General features: G+C 41.6%; 1 protein-coding gene across 1 annotated transcript in view; it reads right to left on the reverse strand.

The window, feature by feature from the left end:
* Positions 1-12,198, reverse strand: part of BCAT1 (branched chain amino acid transaminase 1) — a 90,948-nt gene extending 78,750 nt beyond the window's left edge. The window contains exon 1 of the mRNA XM_059682395.1: positions 12,013-12,198. Within this exon, the coding sequence (XP_059538378.1) occupies positions 12,013-12,060 (48 nt within the window). The 5' untranslated portion in view covers positions 12,061-12,198. The remainder of the gene's footprint in view (positions 1-12,012) is intronic.
* Between the last annotated feature and the right edge of the window lie 752 nt (positions 12,199-12,950).

Below are 12,950 nucleotides of genomic sequence, written 5' to 3' on the forward strand. Positions count from 1 at the left end.
TAGCTTCCCAGACAAGAAAAAGCTGAAGGAGTTCATCACCACCAAACCAATATTACAAGAAATATTAAAGGGACTTCTTTAAGAAGAAAATTAAAAAAATATGAGTAAGAAAACAGCACAAAGAAAAAAACATCTCAGTGAAAAAGACAAACTCATAATAAAAGCAGTGGTTCAACCAATACTAAAGCTAGTACAAAGGTCACAAGGCAAAAGTAGGAAGATCATGTTAATTACAATTATCTCTTTTTAAGAGATACATACAAAAACATACAAGAAGTAAAAAAATAATAATGACAAAAACATAAACACAGAGGGAGTCAGTAAAAATGGTAGTGTTTTTAGAATGTGTTCGAATTTAAGTGACCATCAACTTAAAATAGACTGTTAAAACATAGCTTGATATACACTGAGTGGCCAGATTATTATGACCACCTGACATTTGTAGGCAAATTAGCTATAATTTTGCGCTTAAGTTGCTAGAGGGCCAGACCATTATCAATAGGGAAGCAGATGGTTTACCACAACAGTAGAAGTGATTTTTTTTTCTGAAGATATGGGTAAACAACATGATTTAACAGCCATTAAATATGGGAGATATATATATATATATATAGTATATGAAACACATGTTAATCACAAACCAAAAATCTACAAGAAATAAAAAGAAAGGAATCCAAACACAACCCTACAAAAAGTCATCAACATATAAGAAAAGAGAGCAAGAGAATAAGAAAGAGAGAGCTACAAAAACAATAGGAAACAATAATATAGCAATAACTACATACCTATTAATAATTACTTTAAATGTAAATGAAGTAAATGTTGCAATCAAAATACAAATGGACAAAAAAGTTGTAGATATCTACAATGGAATATTACTTGGCCATAAAAAGAATGGATTTTTACCATGTATGACAACATGAAGGTACCTAGAGGGTTTTATGCTGAGTGAAATAAGTCAGACAGAGAAAGACAAACACTAAGTGATTTCACTTATATGTACAATATAAAATATAAAATAAATGAACAGAATGGAAACAGACTCGTAGATACAGAGAACAAACTGATGGTTGCCAGAGGGGAGGGAAGTTGGGGGTGCTAAGTGAAAAAGGTGAATGGATTAAGAAGTACAAATTGATAGTCACAAAACAGTCATGGGTGTAAAATACGACATAGGGAATGTAGTTAATAATATTGTAATAACTACATATGGTGTCAGGTAGGTGCAAAAAATATCAGTTATAAAAATGGCAAAGCACTATATTGTATACCTGAAACTGATATAATATTGAATGTCAACCGTAATCTATAATAATAAAAGCACAATATGCTAATTAGACTGGACATCCTTCCAGACGAAGCCGGGGCTGTGAGGGAAGCCCAAGTCCCAGGTACCTGCTGGCAGCCAGACGGAAGCCTGGGTTCCAGGTGCCAGAAGGAAGACAATGCCGGCAGCCGGGGGAAGGAAAGCCTACTCTTGCATGAATTTCATGCATCGGTCCTCTAATTGAGAAATAAAACTTTAATGAAAAGAAAAAAATCTATATCTAGAAGTATGAAAATAGGTAGTTGATGTAGCTCAATTAATACTGTAAAGCACCATTAAAAGTGCAAAGTTTATGCAGAGGAACCATAAGTACAGAGAGATTACAAGATATGATAAATACCTTATTTCCTGACTTCAAAAGTTTACCCTACCCTGACCTTCCCATCTTCCACCCATATTCATTCCACTGTAAAATATAGTCACTGTTCTAAAAATAAATACCTGGGAATGAGTGAACCTCATGATGAGTGGCATGATAGAAGGTATAGATGGAGAAGAGGTATAAACAGGGAGGAAGGAGTTAGAAACAAACACATGGAAATGTGGGAACTCATTTTAGTAATACTAAATCCTCCATTAAGACCATACAGGATAGAGGAAACCAAGATGGCGGCATAGATAAACATCTGAAATTGCTGCCTTGCACAACCACTTCAAAAATACAACTAAAAGACAAAATGGACATCATCCAGAACCACAGGAAGCTGGCTGAGTGGAAATTCTACAACTAGAAGGAAAGAGAAAAGCACACTGAGACTCAGAGGAGGTGCGGAAGTAAAGCACAGAGGTATGGAGGCACGCACAGAAAGGGCTGGCAACTGAGGATGCGGTTGTCTTTTTCAATCAGGAGGGAGGCACACGCTCCCAACTGCTCTGAACTCCAGTTCCTGGTGAGTCTCTGGGGACCCAGACTCATACGGGGAGAAACTGGACTGTCTGGCAGCGGGCGGAACTCAAGGGCAGCTTTCTCTCAGAGGTGCTTGCAGTAATTACCTCCAGACACTGAGACCCGGGGCCTCTTAAGACAGGGATGAGGATCAGCCATAGCTGTTTGCTCCACCCTATTTATTCCCTGAGACCCCGCCCCATCCAAGCTGTGTGCAGAGGCTTTTGAATATGAATGGCCTGGCTCTTTGCAATCTAAAATTACCTAACAAACCACAACTGGGCCAGAGAGACCCAGAACATCCAAAAGAAGGCCCAAGGCCCCACAGCAGCTTGCATTGCTTCACAGCTGGGCCTCATCTGGGCACCTCCAAATCCCAAACAAAGAAGAAGAATCTGCAGGTCCCTCCATAGCTCCTTCTGGGTAGCCACAGGCAGAGGCTAAATTAGCACCTCCTTAGAGATCCAAGAGTCAGTGTACCCAGTGGTCAGAGTGGGACCATCCAGATTACAACTCCTCAGATCCATAAGGGACACATTCAAGGGGCAGACTCAGTGAGCACTAAAGCTCCACTGAAGCAAGTCTTGCTCCTAAGGGTATCTCCAGCACAGAATTTCTCCCACTGCAGACACAGCTGATTCTCATAGCCAATTGGCCTGGAAGTAAATTCCTCCCAGTGATACCTACAACAATCAAGGCTTAACTACAACAAGACTGTGCACAAAGCCCACAAAGGGGTGCACCAAGAGTGTCCACCTCCGGTAACTGGGGAGGCTGAGCCACTGGGCCCTATAGGACACCTAGCACAGAAAGCCTCACTGTCAACACAGGGAAGTATAAAAAAATGTGGAGACAAAGAAACAGGTCACAAATGACAGAAATGGAGGAAAGCAAACTACTGGATATAGAGTTCAAAACCACACTTATAAGGTTTTTCAAGAATTTTCTAGAAACCGCCAATAAATTTAGTGAGACCCTCAAGAAATCTAGTGAGACCCTCGAGGTTATGAAAAAGGACCAACTAGAAATTAAGTATACACTGACTGAAATAAAGAATAATATACAGAGATCCAAAGCAGACTAGAGGATCGCAAGAATAAAGTCAAAGATTTGAAATACAAAGAAACAAAAAACACTCAACCGGAAAAACAAAAAGAAAAAAGAATCCAAAAATATGAAGATAGTGTAAGGAGCCTCTGGGACAACTTCAAGCGTACCAACATCCGAATTATGGGGGTGCCAGAAGATGAGCGAGAGCAAGATATTGAAAACCTACTTGAAGAAATAATGACAGAAAACTTCCCCTACCTGGTGAAAGAAATAGACTTACAAGTCCAGGAAGCGCAGAGAACCCCAAACAAGAGGAATCCAAAGAGGACCACACCAAGACACATCATAATTAAAATGTCAAGAGCAAAAGACAAAGAGAAAATCTTAAAAGCAGCAAGAGAAAAACAGTCAGTTACCTACAAGGAAGTACCCATATGACTGTCAGCTGACTTTTCAACAGAAACTATGCAGGCCAGAAGGGAGTGGCAAGAAATATTCAAAGTGATGAATAGCAAGAACCTACAACCAAGATTACTTTACCCAGCAAAGCTATCATTCAGAATTGAAGGTCAGATAAAGAGCTTCACAGATAAGAAAAAGCTAAAGGAGTTCATCACCACCAAACCAGTATTATATGAAATTCTGAAAGGTATCCTTTAAGAAGAGGAAGAAGAAAAAGGTAAAGATAAAAATTATGAACAACAAATACATATCTATCAACAAGTGAATCTAAAAATCAAATGAATAAATAATCTGATGAATAGAATAACTGGTGAATATAATAGAATCAGGGGCATAGAAAGGGAGTGGACTGACTATTCTCAGGGGGAAAGGGGTGTGGGGTGCAGGAAGAGACTGGAAAAAATCATACACCTATGGATGAGTTACAGTGGAGGGGGTAAGGGCAGAGGGAGGGGGGGAACCAGGTGGAGGGGAGCTATGGGGGGAAAAAGAGGAACAACTGTAATAATCTTAACAATAAAGATTTAATTTAAAAAAATTAAATAAAAAAGACCATACAGGAATGCATGCACACAGAAAAATGCTGGGAGAATAGATTAGAAAAATGACTCATGTAGTAAGCTAAATTCAGTAGACACTGAGGGAAGCCACAGAGGTATTTTGAGTGGGGGAATGAAATAATCAAAATAGTTCCTTAGGAAAATTGAGATCAATTGAGAGAAATTTGAAATAATTCAAGCAAGAAGTGCCCTAGCCAGTTTTGCTCAGTCGAAAGAGCCTCAGCCTGTGGACTAAAGGGTCCCGGGTTTGATTCCCAGTCAAGGGCACATACGTTGGTTGCAGGCTCAATTCTAGGCCCTGGTCGGGGCATGTGCAGGAGGCAACCAACTGCTGTGTCTCTCTCACCCAGATATTGCTCTCTCTCTGTCTCTCCCTTCTCCCACCCACCACTCTCTCTAAAAATCAAAGGAAAAATATCCTTGGGTGAGGATTAACAAATAAAAAAAGAAGTAATGAGAGCATAAATCAGTACTCTAGCAATGGAAATGAGAGCACATATAGATACAGAGAAAATAGAATCCACAGGATATGATACTAGTTAAATGTGGGGGCAAGAGAATAAGAAAGAAGTAAAAGATGGCTGGACTTTGGTCAAATATGCACCCTTGCTACAATCAGCTGTGGCGGAGGTGGGGTAACCTGCCAGGAACATAGATAGCCATGTAGGCCTGTCCCTTTGACAAGAACAACAGGTAGGGACATTATCTAAGAAATGGGAAGGCTAGTCACCCCAAACTGCCGGGAGCCGGTCCATCCTTGCTGTTTCAAGGGACCTGGCATATATGGCATATGGTTCTTAATATGTTTGCTCACCTTCTTGGCGCTGTGTTTTAACCAAGGTCACCTCTCCGAGAAAGGTTGAATCCCCAGGTAGGGATTTTCCCCTGAAGTTAGGGAGGGAATAAAACCCCTCAACTAAGTGCCAGGCGGGTAATTAATCCCTTTAACTACGAACAATCATGCTTAAACTACATAATCTTTTCTCCCTGGAATGGAGATAAGAAACGCCCTAACCTTTGTAATAGAGATTGATAGGATTGAATCAACTGGTATAAATACAGTTGTAACAAGACAGAAACACACAGAACTTAGAACAGAATCAAGAAGACAGAACCTACACGGAGCCTAGAGACAGAAGAACTTTGCTGGCGAGAGCATGCCGGAGGATCCTGGAGAGGGACTGGCCTCGGAGCCTAGAGACAGAGCCTAGCAGGAGAACATGGCAAGGGATCCTGGACTGAACCTGACTACAGAGATTGGCAGGAGAACCTGACTGGAACCTGGACACTGAACCTGACTGGAGAGCCTGGACAGAACCTGGCTGGAGAACCTAGCGAGGGAACATGGCTACAGAACCTCGCTGGAGATCCGAAGCAGAACCTCTCTGGAGATCCGGGCTAGAGATCCTGGCTAGGTTGCTGATCAACTAAACGCTGTCTCTGTGTCATTCCTTCTTCGCCGACTCCGTCCACACCTTTGGGGACCCCTGGACCTGCTGGGCCTGGACCCCGGCACCAAACTACTAAACTCTACTAAGATACTGCATTATCCCTGTTTAACAAAACAACCAGGCGTACACTTCAAAACAAAATTAAAATTAAAAAATGAGAGTGCAGAGTCTGTGAATCAACTCCTATTCTGTGACTATTGCAAGGGATCAAAATGTTCCACTTTAACATGAGAATCAGTTTGAGCTGAAATCATTTAAGATCCAACAGATGCAGAAGGAAGCTTTGTGTAGCTTCCTTCTCTGACTAAAAGCATAAACCTCAGAAATGAGGACTGCCATAAATCTTCTCTCCTGGGGAAGGTTTATGGCTGAAGAAGGCGGAAAGTCAGCAATGAGTTGGACCTTCACTAACAAACCTTGTCCTGTTAGTTTTCCCATATGTTTACCCTCCCACAGTTTGCCACCCCTCAAAGGCTAAAGACTTTACCTTCATCTTGTCACTTCTCCACAAAGAAGAAAGTGGTAATTCATGTGGTGATTAAAAAACAACAACAACAACAACAACAAAACTCTTGGTTCCCTTTCTGTTTGAAATAAAGGCAGATGAGTGGGCTTTTCAATATTCAAAGGGCAGTGTGGATCTCTTGCTTATACTAGTATATTTTTATATTTCCAGCTGACCGCATAGGCAAGAAACAATGGCTCTTTGCTGCTCTAAATAACTAGATCACTTCAGTATTTTCTAACAGTCTTCCATGGACTCCATTGTTTTGATTTTAGTAACACATAATTTAGATATAAAATATTGTGCCTATGAATGTTTGTACATTTTGCTAGGGAGATTTTCCTACTTTTCATAAGATTTACAAAGTGACGTCAGATCCAAGAGTGTCTAGAATCCCTAGTGAGGTGGAAAGCAGACTGGATTAGAAGTAGTGTCTCATTATGCTTTGCTATTTCTAATCTTAAGCAATTCTAGTAAGTTTTTGATTTTCATTTTTCCTCATGCGTAAAATGGGGCTAATCATAACTGCAATGCTTTCCTCATACAAACGTTTTGAGGTTACAATTCAATGTTATGTAATTTACATAGAATTTAAACATAGAAAGCATCATTATCTTAGTTAAGACAAGAAGTCTTTCCTCAAGCCTGGATGTGTTCTCTTATAAACACCAGAGCTTCTAACCTTGTGAGCGTACAGAACATTCACCAACACTGACCACCATGGAATCCCCTAGTAATGCATTATACTTGCCCGTGTAGACTTTATCACTCTACCTTTAGTCTTCAATGTTCAAAGAAACAGTTATTGTGATTCCAGATTCCTGAACCAACATCTAGTAAGTACTAAAATCAAAACAATTTAACTTTGAATCTGAATCTGAAAAAAGGAAGCGAAATGCACATGGCAAAACTACCCTTTAATGTGGTGTGGAATTCTAGCAAATGCTAAGTGACCATCCTGTGCAAATCCACCCTGGGCTTCAGGCCCAAACTGTGTTTAGTCTTTGTTAGAGACATCTGTGGAATGTTTGGCCTAGAATATCCCAACAGGTGCTCTTCCTGTCTAGATTTATAAGGAGTCAGACATAATTTGAACTCTCAAATTCCATCCTAAGCTTCTTAGGGCTTCCCTAGGCAAAAAACCAACTATGGTCAAAATAGTTAAAAACGTTTCTCAAACTAAGGGGTAGACTGTAAATGCAATTGGCCAAATATTCAGATCTACATATCAAAATAAAGAACTAATAAGTTGGTTCTTTTTAGATGAAAGACAACACTCGTATTAATGGAATTAACTAATTTTACAAGTATTTCACAATTTTTCAATCACAAAGAAGCATGTGTCTTTTAGTATGGTTTCTCTGGATGATTGCTTTCTGTAGTGTTATTTCTTCTATTTGTTAAACATTTTCTCCTTTCCTCTTGACTTTTTTCATTATATTTGGAGCATGATTATCTCTTTTAAGATTTTCTTTCTCTCATTAACCACTGAACATAAGGAAAATGTTTTGCAAGATTAATTTTTCCCACAAAAAGGCATGGCCTATATGACAACAGGAAAGTGTTTATGTAATGTGCTATCCTGTATTAATGCAGTGATCTAATTCCTAAGTTATTTTAAGGACATAGGTACTCAGTTTCTAGAGGTAATATTATCAGCTTGTGAATTTGAGGGGGCTAATTGGAAGCATAGGTGTTTCAGGGAAGACCAGTTCTGCTATGGCTTTGCATTCACCATTGACATTATGAATCACAGACTACAGCTTATGATAAAAATGTTTGCACATATTTACAAAGTTATGTTTACGAATCAGAGCATTCCCAGTCCTTAATGTTGCATCATTTCAAAAATTACAGTTGTACCTCACCTTTATGTCTCGGTTAAGTTCTATAGAATCCAACTTGAGAGGCCTTAGTTGAGTGCACTGACATGTATTACCAAACTAGAGGCCTGATGCATAATTCCTGCAAGGGGCTTGGCCTCTGCCTCCGCCCCCGCCCACCACAGCTTCCTCCGGAAGGACATCCGGTCTAATTAGCATATCACGCTTTTACTATAATAAATGGGCTACAGAGGCTCAGGAGAGCCCATCAGCAGGAATGTTTACCGTAAGTCACATTAAATATTTAGCACTTTGGGCCAGCTGTTCAGGGGATAAAGTTACAACAAAAAAAGCTGCTCACGTTTACAACTGTAAAGTGAGCAGACTAGTCAGCTTCCTTCTGTGCTCAAAGAGAATGATAGTATCACACAGAAAGTAGAGGATGCCTGGGATAATCATTTCTGTCGTAAAAACTCCCAGATCCGCACTCTGATATGGTAACGAGATCCCCTTGGGCGGTGTAAGGCTGTGCACGCAATGGGTTTTCACAGGGTGGTGGTTGCCAAGCCTAAAAAGAAATAGAGAAAGCTCTTCTCTTTTCCATCTTCCTACTCCCATTAAGAGGCATTCAAAGAAGCAGACAACATAAAGTCCCAAAAGATATAACCAATCCAAACCTTCAGGACATCCACAGTTTAGAAACAAGCCTTCACTTATACACAGAAATAGTTTACTAATAAGCCCAGACCTCCCTGGCCTATATCTTGATATTAGAAATAAAGAACTAGCCGAAACCAGTTTGGCTCAGTGGATAGAGCGTCGGCCTGCGGACTGGGAGGTCCTGGGTTCGATTCCGGTCAAGGGCATGTGCCTGGGTTGCGGGCATATCCCCAGTGGGAGATGTGCAGGAGGCAGCTGATCGATGATTCTCTCTCGTCGATGTTTCTGACTCTCTGTCTCTCTCCCTTCCTCTCTGTAAAGAATCAATAAAATATATTTAAAAAAAGAAAAAAAAAGAAAGAACTAAAGGGAGCAGCATATGCCAGCCAAACAATGTCTGAGTGTCTGCAGACGCAGGAGAATCTTTGAAAACAGAGAAGATGCCCTTCTCTTACACTTATAAGGGAAATTTCCATTTGTAAGAGTGTCTCCCTCTCTGTGCCAGAAAGAGAAAGACAACAGAATCTCTAGAAACGCTTACCAATAGAGAAGGCTCCTACTTAAATCTGAATAAGAACCTTACTACCCTTGTTTACTGTGCTTTCCCTGATAACATCCCATAACTTTCACCCCAACATTGGTGTTTTATTTTTTTTTTCTTTAGCTGAAGATGGTCTGTAAAGGGGTAGCTTGGGCCATTTCAGGGAGTCCCTTGGTTTTTCTGGGTATCACCCATGTTTAGTGGAGGTATACATGCTATTAAATTTCTGTTGTTTTTCTCTTATTAATCTGTGTTTTATAACAGGGAAATCACAGCCAAGAACCTAGAGGGGTAGAAGTAAATTATTTTTCTTCTCCTGTAAAATTAAAAGTCAGGACCTGAACTAAGGGACAAAATCTAAAATTATGGCTCTAGCCAGTTTTGCTCAGTGCATAGAGCATTGGCCTATGGAGTAGGGTCCCAGGTCTGATTCTGGTCAAGGACACATGCCCAGGTTGCAGGCTCAATCCCCAGTGGGAGGCATGCAGGAGGCAACCAATCAATGGTTCTCTCTCATCATTGATGTATCTATCTCTCTCCCCCTTTCTCTTCGTCTCTGAAATCAATAAAAATATATTTTTTAAAAACTAAAATTATGAAGACAATTGAGATGACATACACAGCTATTGAATAAAACCATAATTTGGTTTAAATTCTTAGCACAAACCTCTGTAATAACAAAATGACTGTTTTCAACTTTATTTCATTATGGTTTTAAATCCATTTCACATAATTAGACCTTCTCAGTTTCCATGAGCTGACTGGCAAGAGAAATTCTTACATACAAATGGAAAATTTTCTTAACTCTTCTTCCTTTCTGTCCATAGTTCTAAAGTCAAATGAAGTTATTCATTACAGAAGCTCACTAGATGAAAGATTGGCCAACATTAAATTGTCTTTCCCCTCTCACCCCCCTTTCCTTTTTTCTCACCACCACATGTTCCATCAATGCCCTTTACTTAGGTCAGCTTAAGTAGCTCTGTATCTCTGAGCCCTCCCTGCAGGGCCACACCCTGTGCCTGGAATGGGAACCCCTCTCACAGCCAGGCCTCAAGTCCTGCCCCCTGCCTTCACTTACCCCAACAATGACTGTCTTATCTGTCCCTTTAGGGCATGTGTCTCTTTAAAATCTCCACCTTAAATATCTAGCAAAACTAAATATGTACATATCATTTTTATACACATTACTCAAGATATGTACTATTTTTCTTATTCTGTTGCCCATTCTGTGTGCGTCTATGTTAAAATATAAGCTCCCAGGCCAGACCATGTCTTGAGAATTTTCGGAGGACAGAACTTATCATGGTACCATGTGTAAAGAATATTTTAGAAAATAAATTATGATGATAGCAATACTTAGGTAAAAATAGGAAGGCTTTTGAGATCATAAAAACAAACTTAAAGAAACCTCACGTACCCCTTAGATCACACCTAGAGCACAATCCTTTCTTTCCAGATCTTAGTAATGTTTCAGAAAACAGAACTGAGACCACCTGAAGATACCCTCTAGTTTGCTGCATATAAAATTACCTTGTAAAAGAGACAGTGGTTCTTGAACCCATGTTAAAGGGCCCATGAACTTAGAAAAATGCATCATCAACTACAACCCTATGTAAGAGAGAGAAAAGCTGGAAAAGCAAGACTGTTTATTCTCATAATTTCCCCCTTTTACTCATTAACGCTATACTCAATACAGACATCAGCAAGCCAGAAATAGAATATCTAACCATAGAAAAAAAGATGGCTACTGTTTCACTGTGGCTTATTGGCGTGATCTCTTTTTAAAACAAAATAGTGTTTCCATTCAGTTCTGCTTAATCTTAGTGGGCACTTTTGTTTGATGAAAAAAGGCACCATTTACTTATTATTTCTTGTAGGTGAGATTGTGGCTAAGCACAGTTGAGAACCACTTGAAGCATGGCTTTATTTCTCCTAAAAGTTCAGACTGCATGAAGGAATCTCTTACTTCCTAGATGTTAGATGGAAGACGAGCTGCCCATCCTTCACTTTCCTTTTAAAAAGCTGCTCTTCAGTTTCCAGTGTCATTGAAAATTTCCCATGGGGTGACCAGGAAAATGGAAGGAGTAGTGTTCATCCCCACCCCTAAACCTCAAAAGTTTGAGGAGCTAATTAGCCTTGATTAGCATAAGAATGACAGCCATTAGCGGGCTCACTCCGTTTCATAAAAGAATGCCCTCCGGTTACAACATTTGTAACTCCTAAAAGCTTTAATTTTCACAAGGTACAAAATAAAGAGACTTCTGCTTTTCCTAGCGATGAGGCAGTGTTACATCCCCCAGCAACCCCTGTCACCTAGTGGTCCATCCCTCCTTCATTAGGTACCCCCAGCCGAAAGCCCCTCTCTACAGCCAGGGACACCCCCAGGCCTCTTCTCCACCGCCCCCCACCTCCCGTACATCTTCGACATTGAGAAAAGCTTCCCCTTCCTTTGCAAACTTCGTAACAGGCAGGGAAGGAGCCGCCAGCCGCCTTTTATATCCGCTCACAAATGCAGCTGTGAAAACGCCTCAAGAGGCACATCCTGTGAGCGGGGGCCAAACAGAAGTCTGAAAAGCATGCAAGGTCCCGTCCTTCCAGCCCCGATTGACAAAGAAGCTATCCCAGCACAGACCACGGCGCTGCAGCGTCCGCCCCCTTCCTGCCTGCCGTGTCTTTGAGGAATCGCAGGCTCCATCCACACACACACACACCTTCTGTAAAATAGAGTCAAAATCGTGAGCCGTTACCTTCATTGTCCCGGCGGCGGTGGGGATGGCTGGAGCTGAGTGGAGCATCTACCCGACGTGTCCCAACCTCGGGGCCTGCTGGGTCGTGGGCTGCGGAGCGTCTGGGGAAGTGGCCGGGGTGGTGGCTGCTACACGTGGCGGGGACTGCGGGCCGGCCCTCTCGCCGAAAGATGCTGGCTCCGGGCTGATTGCATCAGCAGGAAGAGCGGTGAGGGTGTGTTTCCCCCAGACCGCCCCCTGAGGGTAGCTCGCTCCCAGCACGAAACTCCGGATCCCCGGCCCAGCCCTGAGCCTCACCCACCCACCGTCACTGCTGGGACTTTGCCGTTTCCAGAGCAGAGCACGTTGTAGTCGCTACCACCCAGCACTGCACCGTTTACCGGGCCCATTTCTTGCTTTACAGTTGCCAGTTGACTTTGGTTCGTGCTCCTTGCGTTCCATGTCCCATGGCATGTGCGGTGCAGTGTCCTTATCTTCCTTTCGCCCTCGGGTACAGCAGCCACTAGACATCCTTTTGGTTTTGGCCTAGTCAGCGGTTCTCAACCTGTGGGTCGCGACCCCTTTTGGGGGTCGAACGACCCTTTGACAGGGGTCACCTAAGACCATCGGAAAACACATATATAATTACATATTGTTTTTGTGATTAATCACTATGCTTTAATTATGTTCAATTTGTAACAATGAAATTGGGGGTCACCACAACATGAGGAACTGTATTAAAGGTTCGCGACATTAGGAAGGTTCAGAACCACTGGTCTAGATGCATCATTAGCAACAATGCTTTGGGTATTTACTTGTTCTCAGTTCTTCCCTGGGAACTGAGTGCTTTCCAATCTGGGAGTCTCTGAGCAATTCAGTCACCGCCAGCCACGGGTGTCCACGGGGCAGTTGAAAAGTGGCTAGTGTGACTTTCCATTTTGAGACTCATGAAAGCTAGA

Source organism: Myotis daubentonii, chromosome 2 (assembly GCF_963259705.1).
Source record: "Myotis daubentonii chromosome 2, mMyoDau2.1, whole genome shotgun sequence".
Taxonomy (NCBI): domain Eukaryota; kingdom Metazoa; phylum Chordata; class Mammalia; order Chiroptera; family Vespertilionidae; genus Myotis; species Myotis daubentonii.